The 18,118-nt window shown below is 38.5% G+C and overlaps 1 protein-coding gene across 1 annotated transcript; it reads right to left on the bottom strand.

Annotated features, from left to right (window-relative positions):
* Positions 1–1,295: 1,295 nt before the first annotated feature.
* On the bottom strand, positions 1,296–14,750 carry jak3 (Janus kinase 3 (a protein tyrosine kinase, leukocyte)). The gene is made up of 24 exons (XM_076088160.1): positions 14,629–14,750; positions 12,826–13,032; positions 12,578–12,695; positions 12,255–12,372; positions 11,709–11,854; positions 11,224–11,527; positions 10,285–10,404; positions 9,975–10,132; positions 9,777–9,888; positions 9,160–9,340; positions 8,730–8,854; positions 8,285–8,416; positions 8,082–8,169; positions 7,554–7,678; positions 7,309–7,447; positions 6,893–7,044; positions 6,486–6,636; positions 6,109–6,236; positions 5,122–5,311; positions 4,450–4,568; positions 3,730–3,902; positions 3,368–3,485; positions 3,139–3,246; positions 1,296–2,966 (listed from the first exon to the last, which is right to left on the bottom strand). Exons 2-24 carry the CDS (start codon positions 13,022–13,024, stop codon positions 2,841–2,843), a joined length of 3,330 nt encoding a protein of 1,109 aa, XP_075944275.1. The 5' UTR covers positions 13,025–13,032; positions 14,629–14,750; the 3' UTR covers positions 1,296–2,840.
* Between the last annotated feature and the right edge of the window lie 3,368 nt (positions 14,751–18,118).

The raw sequence follows: 18,118 nt of genomic DNA, 5'->3' as shown, positions 1-18,118 counted from the left end.
TTCAAACCCTTCACACCCTAAACCTAAACTAAATGATAACTCATTTAAAAGCCTGTACCGGCTGTCTGTGACTCAACTTCAAACTTGGAGCTGTATGTTTTGCCATTTATGTTAATTTAAGTTACTGTTGATTTAGCAGATTGTTTTTCCGTTAACGTTAGCATGCTGAGCTGCTAATGCGACTAGCTTTGGTTGTAGGTCCACAGGCTGGAGTAATGTCATAACGTTGGGTAATACAGTAGCTGTATCCCAATCCAGCGGCCGCATCCTTCGGAGGCTGCATTTATAGACCGATTGGGTCACAGCGTGTGTTTCAGTATTGACATGAAGGTTAAGGGATAATTTTTGATCTGATTTGTTTGATAATGATGAAGTACATGTAGGCTACTTCGCTAATTATTATATTATATATACATTATTTATGGTACTTCAATGTGCAAATATTTAGCGTGATATAAAGATAATGTCGGATTTTTGAGCAAGATGTATTTTATATATTTATTTGCTTTGAACCATAGCAATCGTCATCAATCAACTTCACATAATTTTCTGGCTTAATAAATGGCACAAATTATTGCAATCCCTTTTTTCCTGGTTTGTTTGTGCCTCCATTTAGAACCTTAAATCCATAACGTACATTAATCTGTAAATGGGACAATGGGTCTCTTAAATTAAACAAAACAAAACAAAACTAGACCTTGGAAATACACATACTCTCTCTGCAAGAAAACAGTCCAACCTAATCACAAACTTTTATCAATTGGTTTTGTGCTGATTGACATGAGTTGTCAAGTTTTTTTCGTGTTGCTCAACGCAACTTTTTTCGTCAGTCAGGAACACATTACGCTACAAAAATAATCAAGGTTTAGTCAACAAAACCACTTAGTTAGTTTAAGTAAAAACATGTTTGGGTTTAAAATAACTATGTGCAGTTAAGTTAGGCAACAAAAGAGACATTCGGATTAGGCAACAAATTTGGACCTGGTGTTTAAATGGAAAGTCAGGGGATCATCAAAATTGTCACAATTCATCTTGATGGGAGTATAAACCTCTACAACAAATTCCATTACCACCCACTTAATAGTTGCAGAGATATTTCTCTCAAAACTACAAATGTGAACCTTGTGGTGGCTCAAGTGGAAAAGTCAGAGGGTGCCGAAAGTCATCAGGATTCATCCTTTGGGGAAGATAGATATCTGTAACAAATGTCATGGCAATCTATCCAATAATTCAGAATTTTCAGTCTGGACCAAAGTGGCAGATCGACCAATCATGAGACCATTTCTAGAGCCACACAACATATTAACACAATTTATTTATTCATCTTTTGTTTTTCAGCCATTTAATTTAGACGCATCAGTGCTTAGGGATTACGGAGAACTGGAGTCAGTGTTTTCAATAAACATTTACAAAAGCTTCTTCCGACAAAATTGGTTTATTTTAAACACAGTAAATGATGTAAATAAGACTACAAAATGATAAAAATAATTCAAAATAAAAAAATAAAAATATCACAGTATGAATGCAAAAAATGTAAAATTAGATGCAAAAAGCATTTTTGTTTTCAATACTTTTTCATTCAAGAAATACAAAGCAAAGCCTTAAAACTGTTTTCAGCTTCTGTAATACTTTAGAAGTTAGACTCCTTTAGACACATACAAAAGTCATACATACATGTCTTATACATGCTTTGCCGTGCCCAGTGAAGTGTAGATTGCATTTTCTAAATCATACAGTATTCATTAATGATAATATAATTCAGGCATGAGGAACGAGTTCTAGTAAATACTGTTGTTGAAATGTTTCCCAAATATAATCTCATAATTCTTTATTCTGTAGAAAAGTAATTTGAGCGTTGAGGCGGTACAGATTGTGTTCTATACTTATACCATGTGTTATGAACATTGAAATATATTCAACTCTAAGAAAACATGGAATGTTCCAGATTGAGCACATTAAGTAGCTGCCTGGCAGGTCAGCATTAAGACCTTAAATGTGGTTAGGGAGAGTTTTATTGTTATCGCTCTGAACAATATATGTTTATTTCCTAAGTACCACATGTATTTTTTAGAACTGAAGTTACATTCATGTTATTTCTATTCTTGATCTGCCTCTGATAATTATAGTGTCCTCTTTTGTTGCCAGGCCACCACATTCTCACTCCAAACTCGTCAAATACCGATAATCAAAAATTAACCAAATAACATGCTCTTATGTGAGTATGTTCAAATAGTGTGTGTTTGAATTATGGGTAATGCCTGCAAAAATACACCAGTGGTGGAAGAAGCACTCAAATACTTAACTGAAGTAAAAGTACTAATACCGTACTGTGAAAATACTCCTCTGTAAGTAAAAGTTCTGCTTTCAAAACCTTACTCACGTAAAAGTATGTATGTATTGTGAGCAATATTTACAAAAAATATCAAAAGTACTCATTGTGCAGAAATGCACGATGACAATTTTCTCAACACATAAAGGAACACTTCATCCTTCAGTTTATAACAAACACTCAAAATCAACCTTTTTTTGTTTTCACTGGACAGGAATTGTTATGTGTATTGTAACTAAAGTACACTACAGCGATGTAGTGGAGTAGAAGTATAAAGTTCCACAACATGGAAATACTAAAGTTAAGTACAAGTACCCTACCTCAAATTTGTACAGAAGTCCAGTACTTGAGTAAATGCGGTTAAATTCCACCACTGGTCTTAGGGAGTGGCCTATATGTTGGTCACTAACAGGTCAGTATGTAAATGCTAACATAACTTGATATTGTCCACTGCTGAGTGTGAGACCTGTGTATCATCATTTGAATCTGTGATGTGCAACAGGGCTCCTTGTTAGCCTTTAGGGCTCTCTCTCTCTCTTTCTTCCTGCATGATAGTATCAATTTGTTTCCACAAGCTGGAGAAACATGGTCGCTCCTCGAAGTCGTACTCCCAGCACTGCTTCATCAAACAGTACACCTGGTGTTACAAAAACAAAAAATGTAATAATCGACAGAGCAAATAACTATTGATATTTGTGTGGTATATAGTTCAACTCACCAATGGTGATTTACAGTGAAATTATCATAATGATACAGCATATTTGTTATAGGGGTATGAGAATGCAGGAAAGTGGCAAGGGGAAACATACCTTGGGAGGGCAGTCTGGAGGAGCCGGCAACCTCCAGTTGTTCTTCAGAATAGTTTCCAGATGCATTGATGGACTCTGCACATAGTGTCCAATCTCCTGCATACATAGCTAAAACAGTGACATTAAGGAAACATTTAAAAATGGGAAAAACCACAATGATGAAACAATTATTTTTTATAAAATTGAAATATTGTCCATGCATAAATGTATCGACATTAAACCTTCTTACTCTTTTTGGGCTGTAGTTTGTGTTGCAGTAGCAGAAAAGCTCGTGAAGAACGACTCCAAAACTCCAGACATCTGACTTGTGGGAAAATATGGATTCGTTGATGGACTCTGGAGCGTACCTGCATTAAATGAGCAGTGCATGGTCAGGTGGACCTCCAGGAACTGAAAACTTAAATATAAGGCTACAGTGAGTAGCCGCTTAGCTTAGTGCAAAGACTGGAAACGGGGAACCAGCTAGCCACATTTTGCAGATTCTGATTCAACAAACAGACGGCTTTCATACAACCCTCCAAAACTGCAGAAAGTCTGCTTTAACACTTTGAATTAAATAATATTTGAGTTTTCAAACATGAGGAACGCTACCAAAAAATGGGGCTCTCTCCAGGCTGCATGACACGGTAGTACTCCTTGTCAAAAGGAATAATTTTGGTCAGCCCAAAATCAGCAATTTTCACCAGCAACTCGTTGGCCACAAGGATATTTCTGGCTGCGAGGTCTCGGTGCACATAACGCAGCGTCTGCAGGTACTCCATCCCCTGTAAAAAAATGTAAACAATAAAATAGAAGAAAATTAAATAAATTTGTTCCCTATTATTTCATGCTGTGCAATAAACCTTTGGTACAGGTAGTGAAAATTAAGTTGATTAATGGATTCCCAAGATAGTATAGGCTCATCCTGCAAGGCTTTGAACTCCTTACTGTTGGTTTGAATGTTATGTTTGTAAAGCATGAAAGGTGGTTGAGATTGCTTTCTAGAACATTCCTTTCAAGGAATTACCAAAGTAATTTTCAGTTCTTTCAGGATTCAGTCAAATTCCTACATTTCTGCAGAGATACATTTACTATAGGACTAAGTGTGAATTCAAAAACAAACACTTTTCTTTTTGCCGATTGAGGCATCCACATTTTCTCGCAATAGTAACATTAGATTGCATACATGTTTAGAAAATGACTCAAAGTCACAATACTTGAATGATCAATGTAAAAGTTGCAAGATTTTGTCAGCCAATAATTAATCACAATCAATTGAAACGTAGCTTACTCCTACATTTTGTAGGAGTTGAGCTCATATCTGACTCTTACCAAACAGATCTGAGAAGCAAAAAGCAGCAGCTTGGCGTTGACATGTTGGGAAATATTCAAGTAGCCAATAAGGCTGCCGTGCGGCAGGTACTCCATAACCAAACTCATACTGAGGCGACCTGTGATAAGGCAAACATTAAACATTTAAATCATTCAGCAGAGGAAAACCTTCCAAACCCAGAAGACAGACACTTCTCATTCCTTTAATCAGCCACTCTGGATCGTGTCAGTTTAGGGTTTTGATTTAAAATGTAATCCTGGATCATGAAGAGGACGTGTATACTCTAAAAGTACGAGAAAGAAGAAAATAAGGTAATAAGTTACGTCTCCAGTCTGATCTCGTGCACACAGCTGATAGGTATGTTTACATGATGTAACATAAGTGCATATTTAACTGATTCAGTGTAGAGAGAGAGCATCTGATGTTAGGCGCGATAGTCGCACACTCACATCCAGTTAGGACAGTGTTATGGCTAATGCGTCTCCTTATATTAGAAAATGTGAGCTCACACATTTATTAAATAGGGATCAAAAACGGACTCTTTCCAAACAGAATATATGAAATTAAAAATAGATATTTTAAATCTAAGCAACCCAAATATTTTTTTCCTTGACTTAAGTTGATTATTTTAGTACATTGTGTGCTATGTTTGCAGTGAGTGTTTTTATTACCCGTGCTGTAGCAGACTCCCTTGTATTTGACAATGTAGTCGCACTCAAAAATGCTGAAGATGTTGACCTCCTTCTTGAAGTCCTCCATGGTCGACTTCTTGTTGGGCTGCAGCTTTTTCACAGCAACCATCTCACCAGTGTTATCGCCCAGTGGGTCATAACGGCAAAGTTCAACGGTGCCAAAGTTTCCCTGAAAAAGGTTTGAGTAACTTAGTTGTAGCTGACATCTAACTGCAAAGCAAGAAATCTCTGTCTCTCTGTCACTGGGTATGTCTTTGGCATATCTTGAGCGCCGTTCATCCAATCTACTTCACACTTTGCGTATTGCAGGGAACCCAAGGACGTGCAGTGTCAAAGTTGGTGCAATTTGGCCAGAAGGTGGTCCTATAACTACAACCTTTCGTTTTTGATCTGGAACTCTGGAACTGTAAAGCTCAGAATAACAAATCCAGACAAATCGAACCATACAAGTCCTGCCGATTTGAGTCTAGATTGATTTTCCACCATTTAAAATGTTGTAAATCTGTTTTTTCTCTGCTCCTCCCCCAAATTGAGTACAGAACATCTCTGGAGCGAGCCGGGCCCTCAAAAGTTTACTAAAATGCTGTATTACAAAGAAATATATCACCTGAAGGCAACATTTGGTGGAAATGTGAAGATATGTCGTCTGAGTGACCTTGACAAATTTGTTGCCAATTGGTGGCGCTATCTCAGCATAATCTATTTATAGATGAAGGAACCAATGGGTGATGTCCACTTCTAATATACAGTCTGTGGTCGTCCGCAGCAGGCCTGTACAGGCCGTGGCTCACTAACTGCTGTTCACTTTGCTGCTGGATGCTGGCTATACTAATATTACAACCGATCTCTTTTTCACTTCCCTGGAGTCAGTGAGCGCTTCTCGACAACGCTGCAAGCAGGTCTTCCGGGGTCCTAGCAATTAGCCCACTCTGAACGGGCACTTACATCGAATCAGCATAGACTTACTTTCCCCAGAGAGGAGATGAAGCAAAGGTGTCTCTCCTCAAACAAAGTCTGCTCCTGTTGAGCAAGGGCTGAGGTTCTCCGCACAGTGCTCTTTGCAACGGGCTCAGTAGCGTGAAGTATAACATAGTCTGCCATGAAACAAGAAAGCATAAGTGATATTTCTGTTTTTGTTATGTAATTGAATAGCTTCATTCCCTAAAAACACTACCCATTTTTCAAAGGATCAAAGTAAACTGAAAGTTTCTTCTGGGTCAATTTATATTTTCTGTATTTTATTGAACTGAAATAAAGAAAAGAAAACTTGACATTTTTAATGTTAATATGTGGTTTATACTGGCCATATTCATTATCAGCTAAGTAGTGATACGCATGATTACCTGAAGTGATCAGACTGTTGAGTTGTCGGATGATACTACGACAGGAGGGTCTGAAGTCTGCCTGGTAGTCCATACACTGACTGACAAGTTCGGCTAGCTCCGTCCACTGGGAGGGAGGCAGCTGCTGGGAGCTCTCATAAAACTGCTGCTTCTACAAAAAACAAGTCAGTAGCTCACATCATTCACTTGTCTGTTTGCCCAAAAGCTTAGATTGTAAACTGTATGTTTGCTATTGAGAACTTTCCCACAGGTTTAATCCCATCAGCACTTCACACTTTCAATACAGTTTTCTTTTTCTGAACTAGTACTAGTCACTTAGACTCACATGCAGTTAATTTAAGGGACAGTACTTTGACAACCTGTTACCCTACCAGTTTTTTGACTCATCAGGAAATAAGTGGGAGTACCTTGTCCAAGTCCCACCCTCGCAGTGGAGTGTTGCCACTGTTGAAGATTTCCCACACAGTGGCACCAAAGCTCCACTTATCACAATCCAGAGTCAGGTTGTCCGGGTCGTCCAGCAGTTCAGGGGCCACCCAGGGGATCCTGTCCAGGATCACTAAACAAATGCATATTCACACAAACATGAATAATGCACAAGGGCAAGGTATCTCATTTTTGATGTGTTACACTTACAAAGTTATTTTGTTTATGTAATAAAGTCTTATTTCTCATTTGAGGGTTCCTGAATTAATCTTGATGTACAACATAATTTATCAGATATCTCTTTTCTCTTCTTACTCTTATAATATTTTTTACTACAAATAGACCTGATGGTGGCGGACATGGTTACAGGGGGATTGGAAAACCCTCCTTGATTTACCGTCCTTGCCCAGCATGGGGACACTGATGCCTGGGTCGCTCAGCTTGATGAAAGGAGAACTGCCCTGCGACGGGTCATCTTCTCTGGCCAGCAGCAGATTTTTGGCGCAAATATTTCCATGCGCAATGTTCTTTTCTTCCTGCAAGAAAGTTACATGTTGATGTTGACTCATTTACATGTAACTGCATTGTCATTACTTTTGTAAGATCTGGTGTTAATACCCTAAATTGGAGAATTTATCTTACCAAAAAGTTGAGGGCAGACGCAAGCTGTTTGGCGACGTCAAGTTTCCAGCTCACTGACACAGATCTCCTTCTCTTCAAGTAAAGGTCAAGGGCGCCGTACTCAACAAACTCCTGCACCATGATGTCTGTAAGGCACAGTGAGGTTTGTTTCTACAGCTGTACTTCAAACTAAACACGGGGTCAGAAATGCTCACCCACAGACAAGCAACTGAGTCAGAGACAAATGAGGATTTCTTCTGAAGTTTATTATTTTTGCTCGACATGAAGAGAATTATTAATTTATTGTTATTTGTTGTTTACAGATCAGGAACAAAGCCTGCAAATACTTTCTAACTAAGCCAAAGTTAACCAAAAACAATTGGATTTCACTCTCACTTTGCACCGATACCTTTACATTATTTACGGAACATTAACACATCTAGAAAACATAAAGAACATTAGCTTCTTGAAGCTGATAGGAAAACAGCAAATGAACTGTAGCAAATAAAGGGATACTGTGGAGGGTTCTGCAGTTTGGTTTGAACTTACTTTTGACTCCATGAACACTAACACCATAGACAAGGAGGAGGTGTTTGTGTGAAATTTGACTCATCAAGCTGGCAGCTTCAAAGAATGACTGAGAGAACGAAAAAAAACAGCATGTGTATTATGTCAAAAGGAATTTGTTATATCTATGAGTAATTCACAAAATAGTTGTGAATAATAATACATTTTAATCGGAAGAAACCCACCTCCCAGCAGTTTTTATGAATGACGTCAAGCTCTTTCAGGAACACAGGTGTCGTGTGTTTCTCCCCATCACGGATGTCTGTTTTCTCGCCTTTGAAATTTCGAGTGAAGGATCCCTGTCCAAGGCTTTTACCCTAAAATAAAAAACGCATGCAGAAACTGCATTAATAAATACATCAATCATAAATACCATGAAGTACCTTTCATATTAGTTTGACTAACGTATCGTCGTGGTCGCAGTAGTAGCAGCATTTGTCGCATAATAGTAGTTGTTATGGTGGTTGGACTTGTTGGAGCAGCAGTGGTAATAGTGCGGTAGAAAAACTGGAAAACGCAGTTGTAAAAGTAATGTTGATGCCACTTAAGTGGAAGACTAGTATTGATATTCATATTAGTTGTACTAGAATAACAGGCTTGTTTCAGTTGGAGTCATGTCTTCACACTCACCCATTTCAGGTCTTCATATTTGATCATGTGAAATTGGATGTGACTGAATTTGTTCCTTTGAGGTGTTGGAGACCCTTGAGCTTCTACAGAGCTGCTGTGGCGTATGATGATCAGATTAGTGAGCTCTGTTGGAAAGGCAGAAAACATGTTCACTGTTATCTCGTCTGTGAAGGTTGGAAATCAGAAGGCACGTATCTCAGTTCAAGCTAAAATTTGAAGTGTTAAGTCTAACAGAATTATTACAGAATGAAGTTATCTTAATATTATTTTTGTATTTAGTTTTGGTGTTGTACATAAGACTTTGACATAAGTCAACCTGTGTGTGTGTGTGTGTGTGTGTGTGTGTGTGTGTGTGTGTGTGTGTGTGTGTGTGTGTGTGTGTGTGTAGGGGCGTATATTTGGTAATTTCATCATATCTTGGAAAACACACCTTTGTGTTGGGGTGGACAGCAGCGGGCCAACTTGACAGGCACTTCAGCCAGTAGAAGCTTGTTGTGTTGGTAATGGCTGGTGAGCTCTTTCAAGCTGGTAAATGATTTCTGGACTCCAGGAAGATTGTAGCGCTCATTCTTAATTATGAGACAGTCTTTATAGTCAAGTCCAAGTGGAGTCTGCAGAAATATAAATGTTACATCAAACCTTCTTTAATGAAGAGGTTGTTAGAAAGAGTGCAAAAGTAGTTACTGTACAATTTTTAGTCGGGGAAGGGGAACATGAGAATTACTTTTGCAGACATTTGAGTATGCAGAAATTTCTCTCAAGTTTATTTCTGTTCAGAAAAACAAGTCATCTGCATAGAGATAAACTTTTATGAAACAAACTGAGACCTGTGCTTTCTAGAAACGGCACTTGCAATCACAAGTTGTTGTTTATTCAATTAATGTTATTGTGCAAAGACTGTCACATACTGAATAGTTAAAGGGCATCTTTTTTTGTCATCAGTTCTATGAAGTACTAAAAACATGCACAGACATAACAAGTAAATTACCTCCTCTGAGTAAAATCTAAATCAGTATTTTTCTATGTTGCTTCAACAAGAACCTTTACCTGAACACAAACAGTGAGGAAGAAGTTGTCATAGTTCCTGGGACTCTGCCGGAGAAGGAATGTCCCACCTTTAAATCCAGACTTTTTCAACTTGTTGACTGCAAACTCTGATCTAATAAAACAAGATATAAGGGAAATATCTCAAACAAGTGCATGTTAATGGTGGTATTTGATTCAATATTTATCAAAATGACTCACGTGATTGGGCCGTGACAATGGTTTTTGATCCCCTCCAGAACACTTGGAGGGGCAATGTTTTGACAGAAGTAGTGGCTTGAGTCTGTGGTTAGTCTGAAGTAGCCATCAACAAGAGACACAAATGAAAATGCTTCCTTGAGACTCTGGAAGTTGGCTTCCTGTTGTGGAAATAAAGAATAAATAGACTTAATCTTTTGTATCAAATAAAAACGGTAACATCTGAAGAAAAAAATACAAAAATTTAAATTAACAGAGAAATTAACAGAGAATAATAATTGGGAAAGTGTTGAATGTAAAATATGTCCTTTACCAAGCATCTGTCATCTTTTCGAGTTATTGTCACCATCCTGCTGTCTTGGGGAACTTGCTCATGGCATACCCTCTTTATACCAATGTCGATGATTTCTTTGAAATCACAGAAGGTGTTCCACTCCAAAAAAACAACAACAAAAAAATTATTCAACAACATCTCTTAACTTGGGGGTGGGGTGTATGACCACTGGTGAGTGTTGGGTTATATTTTGCATATAGACACTAAATCAAAGACAAAACCTTGGGTTTGCCAGTTTAAAGCAGTGGCACAGTAGCATGAGCCTCCGCAGATGGCATATGAGCTACAAGCACAATCAAAGGCGTTTATCTTCAACGCACTGTTTGTTGCATTATTCTCCGAAATGCCAGCGGGCATAAAATTTAAATGTACTGTGAAAAAGCACGAGGACAATGAGTGTAAACGGCAAAACGCCATAAACCAACCTCTGCAATGCCGTGGAGGAATTATTAACAGTAAACTCATATTTCAGATTCATGGACAACTTTATTGTCTTTATATAAGCTCTGTAAAATAAAATATTAAATGCATCATAAAGAAATGAAGATTGACTATCATATACACACTATAGTCTGGCTGCAAAATATGTACTCAAATGTATCTTTTAAGACCTCTTGTTTCTAAAGCATTAAAAAATGTATTGGACTTCTTTGTCAAAGTGCTTTTATTGGTGCTTTTATCAGTGAACTATTTGCAAAAAGCTCTGATGATGCGCACCACGCCTAGTTACAAAAATTAAGAAGTGCTCGACCAAGCAGCGCATCAACTCGCAGAGCTTTCGCACACCACGTCGGGATGTGGTTGCGTGATTTTCTGGCTTGCGCACCTTGCGCCGGCATCAGTACGGCGATTATAAACAAAGCTTAACTAACTACAATGCCTCCTTACCACCCAATCTTAAGTTGAACTTGTTCTTACCAATGCCCCATCGGGATCAGAACTTCCACTGGTTTCAATTCCACTTTCCCAAGTGACCCTTACGAGAGAGAAAGTTGACTGCGATTGGGAGGAAGAAGGATTAACTTGGAAGGTTTCGCTTCCCAGAGAGGGCACGATCCCAGCCAGTTCAATCAGGTACTTCAGCTTCAAGCTGCACTCATCTACCGAGCAGTTGCCAAGCTTCTTTAAGAAACGCTTGAGGGTGTTTCGGATTCGATAACGATCCAGGCGGTTTCGTCTCTGGATGTCATGGCGATGTGACATAGGAAGGCATGATTTGTAGCTGAAAGATGAAGACAAGTATGATGTTGTAATGACTGCAAACTACAACAAATCATTTTAATAGAAATGTATGAAATTCATATTTCTGAAAGAGAAAAATGTTATTCTATAAACTTCTTTGTTGTTGTAAACTTGAAATGGTGATGCCTGGTTTTGGCAAAACATTTTCCAAATGTCAATACCTGACAGTCTTGCAGAGCTCTTTTAGACTCTGATTGCGCTCTTTGGCCATTCTCCACAAGTCCAACACAACAAGGCCAAGGCATTCCTCTTGAGCACTCAAAGGTGGACACACTCCTGCTTCACTTGCAATGAAGTCACTTCGCAACTATGTACCAAAAAATAAAATCAGTGAGGACATACTCTTTAATATATGGTCAATACATGCAACCATTTATGTCATGTACTGTTTTACACTTCCATATTTGAAACAAGTGACACTTTTTATGCATTTTTGTTGCACCAATATAAAAGTAAGTTTTTGTACTTTCACGATTTATAAGGGATTTCAGGAGGATGTCTTGAATATTATGCCAGTGTCTCTAATTGAATGTTAAGATTTACCCAAGCAACTTATGGATAAATGTCAATTAGACACAAAGAAGAATATTGGTGGTATATATCCCAAACAATACTGATATAGATATGAAATGTACTAATTTAGAAAACAATATATACTTAAATTATGTATCTCAGAGAGCCAATAAATTAAATGTTTTATACTTCACCTGAGTAAAGAGATAATCAATGACCCCGCCGTCAAACACTGGACTGATTCTGTTTCTGGTCAAACTGTAGCGGTACGATGTTCCTGGTCCTTGTCCAAACCAGTTTCCAAAGAAAAACCTGTACACCAAAAATAAGTCCATTGTACAGCATAACATGACATTATTTCTAACCACTGCGTTAACTTATCAAATTATACATTAGACTTTTTGACTTACATTAAGTTTGCTGGTTTGAACATGATACATAAAATACCTTAACATAGCATAATGTACACTAATTTCTGAAGTTAATGAGCACGATGCTTCAGTTATTTTTCACCTACCTGACTCTAAAGTGAACTTGTACGTTTTCTTCTGTGTTGAACATGTGCGATGGAGGATACCAAAATGAGAGATCCGCAGATGCCAAACCAAAAACACTTTGGTACACTGGTAAGATTCCTGGATAGAGAGATCACATATATCATCATAGACCAGTCGATGATATAATGACTACCCTTGCAATTCATTTTTTGCAGTTTTGTGGCGAGAAGCCTTCAGTCAGACCCACGTTTTGCCAATAAAATCTTACCACATTTGTTGCCTGCTTGGATGCAGACATCTTCGGCAGAGATTTGGCCAGATGACATGTGTATTGTCGTTGCATCCTTTGTGGCTGGTAGGAAGTAGAGATGTACTTGTAAACTGGGACCATTGCTAGACCTGGACCTCTGGCTGCCGCCCCGGTCTCTGATCACCAGAGGGGCTGACTCCTCCTCACTGAGATCCATGGGTACTTCTGCGGACCAAATCAACAGAGTTGAGAAATAATCATCTTAAATAAACATGATGTGTGTTTGCAGCTCTTCACTATTTGTCAGAGTTAAATAGTTTTGATCTACTGGCTACAGTCAGCCAGTAACTATTTGTTGTCTGCGCCAGGGGATCATCAGCCGTGGGTGTGTCCGTGATTGGGTGTGCACCTCTGTGTCTGTCCACGGTTAATCTCGCATTCTGCTGCAGCAAACTGCATACTATTTTGGGTGTCCAGTTATTGCTGCATGCTCAAGGACTTCCTATGTTTCCAATGACTCGCACATTCTCAAAACACCCTTTATTGCTTGTTTTATACTTCCATTGACTACCTGCTGACTCCTCACTCACTAATCTTAATCAACCCCCAAGCCAGTAGGGACTCTGCACCCACAGGGGGAGGATAACAATAGCTGGTGTGTTTGGCTAACAACTAACAGAACTACCAGTACACTCGCTGTGCACCTTTCTAGTTAACAATATACTTTTTTGTTTGTTTTTTTGTTTAATTCTTAATTATGGAAAAGCAAATACATAATGTAAAAGCTGAAAGCTAAATCAGATGTTCTTGTGTTTCTCATGTCACGGTTTTCCAAATGTTAGTGGTGAAAAAAGTATTAATTAATTAATTAAAGGATAATGTGTATTATCTGGCCAGAAGTTTAGTGTAAAACATTTAAAAAAAATAGCTAACATCATCAACAGAAGTTGAAGAGCTGTTGATGTTATGTCAAAAACGTGTATGTATTGTATTGCGATATCTACTGAAATGAACATGCTGACTGACCCATACTGTCCTGTTATACCACTTGTTCCTTGAGAGGCAATGGTAAGTCACTGTAGCTAGTGTCAGCCTTCAGTCCAGAGAACAAAGAGTTAGACCTAACTATTTTAGTAGCATTCTGCAACACTGTAAAAGTAATTTAGGGATTTATTTAAGCATCATTTAGGGTTAGGGTTAGGGTAGACAGGGTTAAGGTAGACAGGTTTGCTGAACTGATGCAAATTTACATAGTTTTTGTTGTATGACTTGCATCGTTGGTACTTATTGAGATAAGTAAATGTGATTCAGAGTCATGTTCCCCACCCACAATTTACGAGCAAGTCAAAAAAAAAAAAATAACTTTATGGGATGTATCATAATGTTTACAGTATGTAAAATGTCATGTATAAAACTTTGTACATTAGTATATACAAGTTGTTTGTGTTATCATATGTGGAGAATACCCATGACTTTAAATTATGTTTCGAAATGTCAGATGTAGATTTGTGGGGATTCCCGTTATATCACAACGACAACATTCTGCTGTAGCAGAATCAGGAACACAGTAAACTTCATAATCCACAATAGTGTTTCACATTTCCATTGTTGGCTTTCAAATACTTTACTTTGATAAGAATACAGATCTGATTACTCCATTTGGCAAATCATTAACACACACAAAGTTTACATATGAACTATAACAGACGGCAGTAGTTGAATAGAAGTTAAAAAAAATAGCTACAGACGGAGCTAAAACATAGAAGCACATTCTCCACTGTGTATTATGGTTCCTTATGATATATATAAAATGAAACTGACCTTTTACATTTGTACAGCAAACATTTACTTGTCGATCATTTGTTCCTGTAAAACAGGGCTTTCTTCTTTGAATTCTCCGTTTATGCTGTACACGTGTGTGTGTGTGTGTGTGTGTGTGTGTGTGTGCGTCTGACAGGAAGTTCAATAGGATTTCCTGATTAACATAAGCACATGCGACACTAACAAGTTTCTTGTCATCTCTGACGAGCCATTTTCATCCTACTTATTACAAATGACAAAACACTTCACTTCTCAGAATAATTGGAGTTTAAATATCAGGGTTTACATTGTGCTATAGATCAAGTGATAATAATACAAATTTGTTTGCACAAAAAATGATAAAGAAAACTGCCACCTAGATTATCTGATTCATTCCTTCAAATTCTGGATAAAGCATGCTTTTGCCTTGCTAATGGTGACTTTGAGGCCAGCTGTGCCTGTCCAATACTTCCACTGCAAGATATGTCAACAACAGCTGATCAGATATTTATGGTTACAACAGTTTTGATTCCTTTCCTTTTGTACCACACTGTGGTCCACACTGCAGTCCATGCGAAGTTTTCTCAAAATCCTAAGGCCAATTTTTCATTCAATTTGCTGCAGATATGTATGATACCTAGAGCTCTTAATGTTACAATTTTAACCCTACTACAAGGAAGAATAAAAATAATATAGAAAAACAGAATCAACAGCATTCTTTTCTTCCATTCAACACTTTTATACTGTGGGGTGTATTGATCAACACATCCTCCATGGGGAGGTATAGTTGGAAGAAATCAGTTTGCAACATAGGCACACATCTTTCATGTCCAGTTACTGAGTCCAAATACATCTTGAATTATTAAAATCTCCTGTCTTTAAATCAACAGTGGTCAGAAAAACTTTCACTAGTGATGATATGGTACATTCAAGGACTGCTTATACAAGGGAAGTGCTTCATTTAAAGTGAATCTAAAGCAAATAGCACAGAAATTGACTCATCTGACATTACAGGAAAAGAGAACCAGCTGACAACTGTGGTTTCCCTGTTCAGTCTGCGAGGGGTTTAGCAGTTTCCTGTTGTAGCTGTTAGAAAACCACCTTCTTTAAACTGCTGTTTGTATTACATGTTCCTTTAATTACTCCTTTAATTTTTTCTGATCTATTTTATACTAGGTTTTTGTGCCACATTTATCAATTTTCTTACCTTTTTCTTGTTAATGATGTTTAGTTTTTTTTTTATATATATATATTCAAGGTACACATTAAATTATAGTTTCGGTGTTAGCTAGCATCCTTTAAGGAAAACCCTGGTGACTGCAAGGTTTAAAATGTCAGTTCTGCCCTTGCCCAGCCGCGTGCATATGTGGGAGTACAACATGCCAAGGCTTCGCTCATGGACTCAGCGTCCTTTGAGCAAAGAGGATCCTGGAGCACCACATGAGTGTTGGCAGCCTCAAAAGCCCACCTTTGCCTCTCCGACAAAGCCCGGAGAGAAGCGGCTAGTACTAGCTGGGAAGAAGGGGTAGAGGACCCCGACACATAGTTTCTATCGCTGTTCAACCAACTCTTCAACTCAGAAGAAGGAGAAGACGACGAGGACAGGGTTAACCTCCTCCTCGGTGACGAGAATTCGATGGATGATGAAGATGCTATGCTGCTCCATAGGCAGGGAAGTGCAGCCTTCTCTTGCCCCCCGCGAAGTCGACCTGCATGAGGTGTATAAACGAGTGGCAACCAGGTTGGCTGTTGACTGGCCCGCATCGTTGAATGACAAAGGGGAGGAGAAGAATATATACGATGGCAGGATCTTGCCTTTCGTCAGCTCCCGACGTATTTGTGTTCAGTTTTGAGCTTCAAACCCCCACGTCCCCTCAATGTCAAAGCTTAAGAATGGCGTTCATGCGCAGTTCACCCTTGGGAGTTTATAATCATTGCCGGGGGTTACAGTTTTCAGTTTGAAACAAAACCATCATCTTTCAATGGTTCGTTGTTTTCAGAGGCCAAACAGGAAGCCACAGAGGCTTTGGAGGGCGAACTCTCTTCTCTCTTAATCCGAATTGTGTTGGAGGAGGAGATAAATCTGGGCTTCCACTTTCCACTATGTCCTCATCTCAAAAAGGGAATTTCACTACGTCCAATTCTAGATTTACAGTACATTTCCTAAATTCTCACCTTCTCAAATACAGGTTCAGGATGCACACTTGGTGTTCTGTTCCGTTCAATTGACCAAACAACTGGTTCACATCAATAGATCTGCAGGATGCTTATTATATGCTTATTATAAATAGGTTTATATACAATCTGATGCAAGCCACAGGTTTCAGAGTGCTCCCGTAACTGGTCGATCTTCTCCTCTGCGCCATGTAGCAGGGAGGAAGCGAAGAGAGACACGCAGGGGTTTGAGCTTCAGTGTCAATTGTTGTGGAAATTTATCATATTGTTCTTTTAGCTATAACTACTATCGCTTAAACCTGCATACATGCAGACGACGCCAACTAGACTCATTTAAACCCAAATAATAAATGTTATCATATCGAAGGCATATCATGTATGGCTTGCTATGACGTCATCCTGATCTCACCACTTAACCCTCTTCCCACGAAAATACAATACCAAGGCTGGGAACCTGCTCCCTGCATTACCTACCATGACACCACGTCAGAAACCAAACCTGTGTCTTTGACGTCATCATGTACAGATGGAAAAAAATGGGGCCCAGGACTAAACCTTGGGACAAACAAGACATATTGTTTTATTCTGAACAGAACTTCCCCAAAGAAACAAAGTAGTCTTTACTTGTTGGATAATACCTAAACCATGTCTAGAGAGCACAACCCATAGTTCTAACCTTTCTATGAAGAGCTCTTGTCTGACTGCATTGAATGCAGCACTGAGATAAAGAGATGAGTAGATATTTACATGGTTTCCAAATATATAATGACATCATTCAGTTGGAGGAGAGATCAACCTGTGCTAATTTTGATCAGATGCCGGACTGAAGTGTAGCTATCATAAGCCTCATTGCTGAAGAAGATCTAGATGGAAATTAAAATATATTAGTATTACTAGAATATTCATGTTGCTGGCATCTAGAGTTTTCTTCAGAAGAGTTGGTCCTAGCAGTCTTGAAAGCCACAGGAAAACAACCAATGTGAGGGGAGAGATTAATCATGTGCAAATAGCTCTACTGAGCAGTCAAAGACCTTCAGAAAGCTGCTTGAACATGGGGTCAAGGACAGATTGAAGATACGATAATAGACTTAAGATAAGATAATAGATAACTACTCAGAGCAAATCAGCATCAACAGCCGCAAAATTATCGGATTAGCCACGCGTACAATTTAGCCTAAAGGCAGTAGGGGTGAGAAGCCCTTTCATCTTGTTTTCTCCTGTTCATCTGTTAGGGAGGTAGGTAAGGTGCCTGTATTTATTTTTTTGTTTATTTTGGGAATAGTTAAGTTAGAATATTCAGAAAGATTGATCTGTTTGTTGTTATGGGCGAGGCTCA

The sequence above is a fragment of the Anarhichas minor genome, unplaced genomic scaffold, assembly GCF_050575085.1.
Source record: "Anarhichas minor isolate MPS153535 unplaced genomic scaffold, ASM5057508v1 ptg000010l, whole genome shotgun sequence".
In the NCBI taxonomy this organism is placed as follows: domain Eukaryota; kingdom Metazoa; phylum Chordata; class Actinopteri; order Perciformes; family Anarhichadidae; genus Anarhichas; species Anarhichas minor.
Note: the sequence above shows the minus strand (reverse complement) of the source record. Positions and strands in the feature narration are given on the sequence as shown.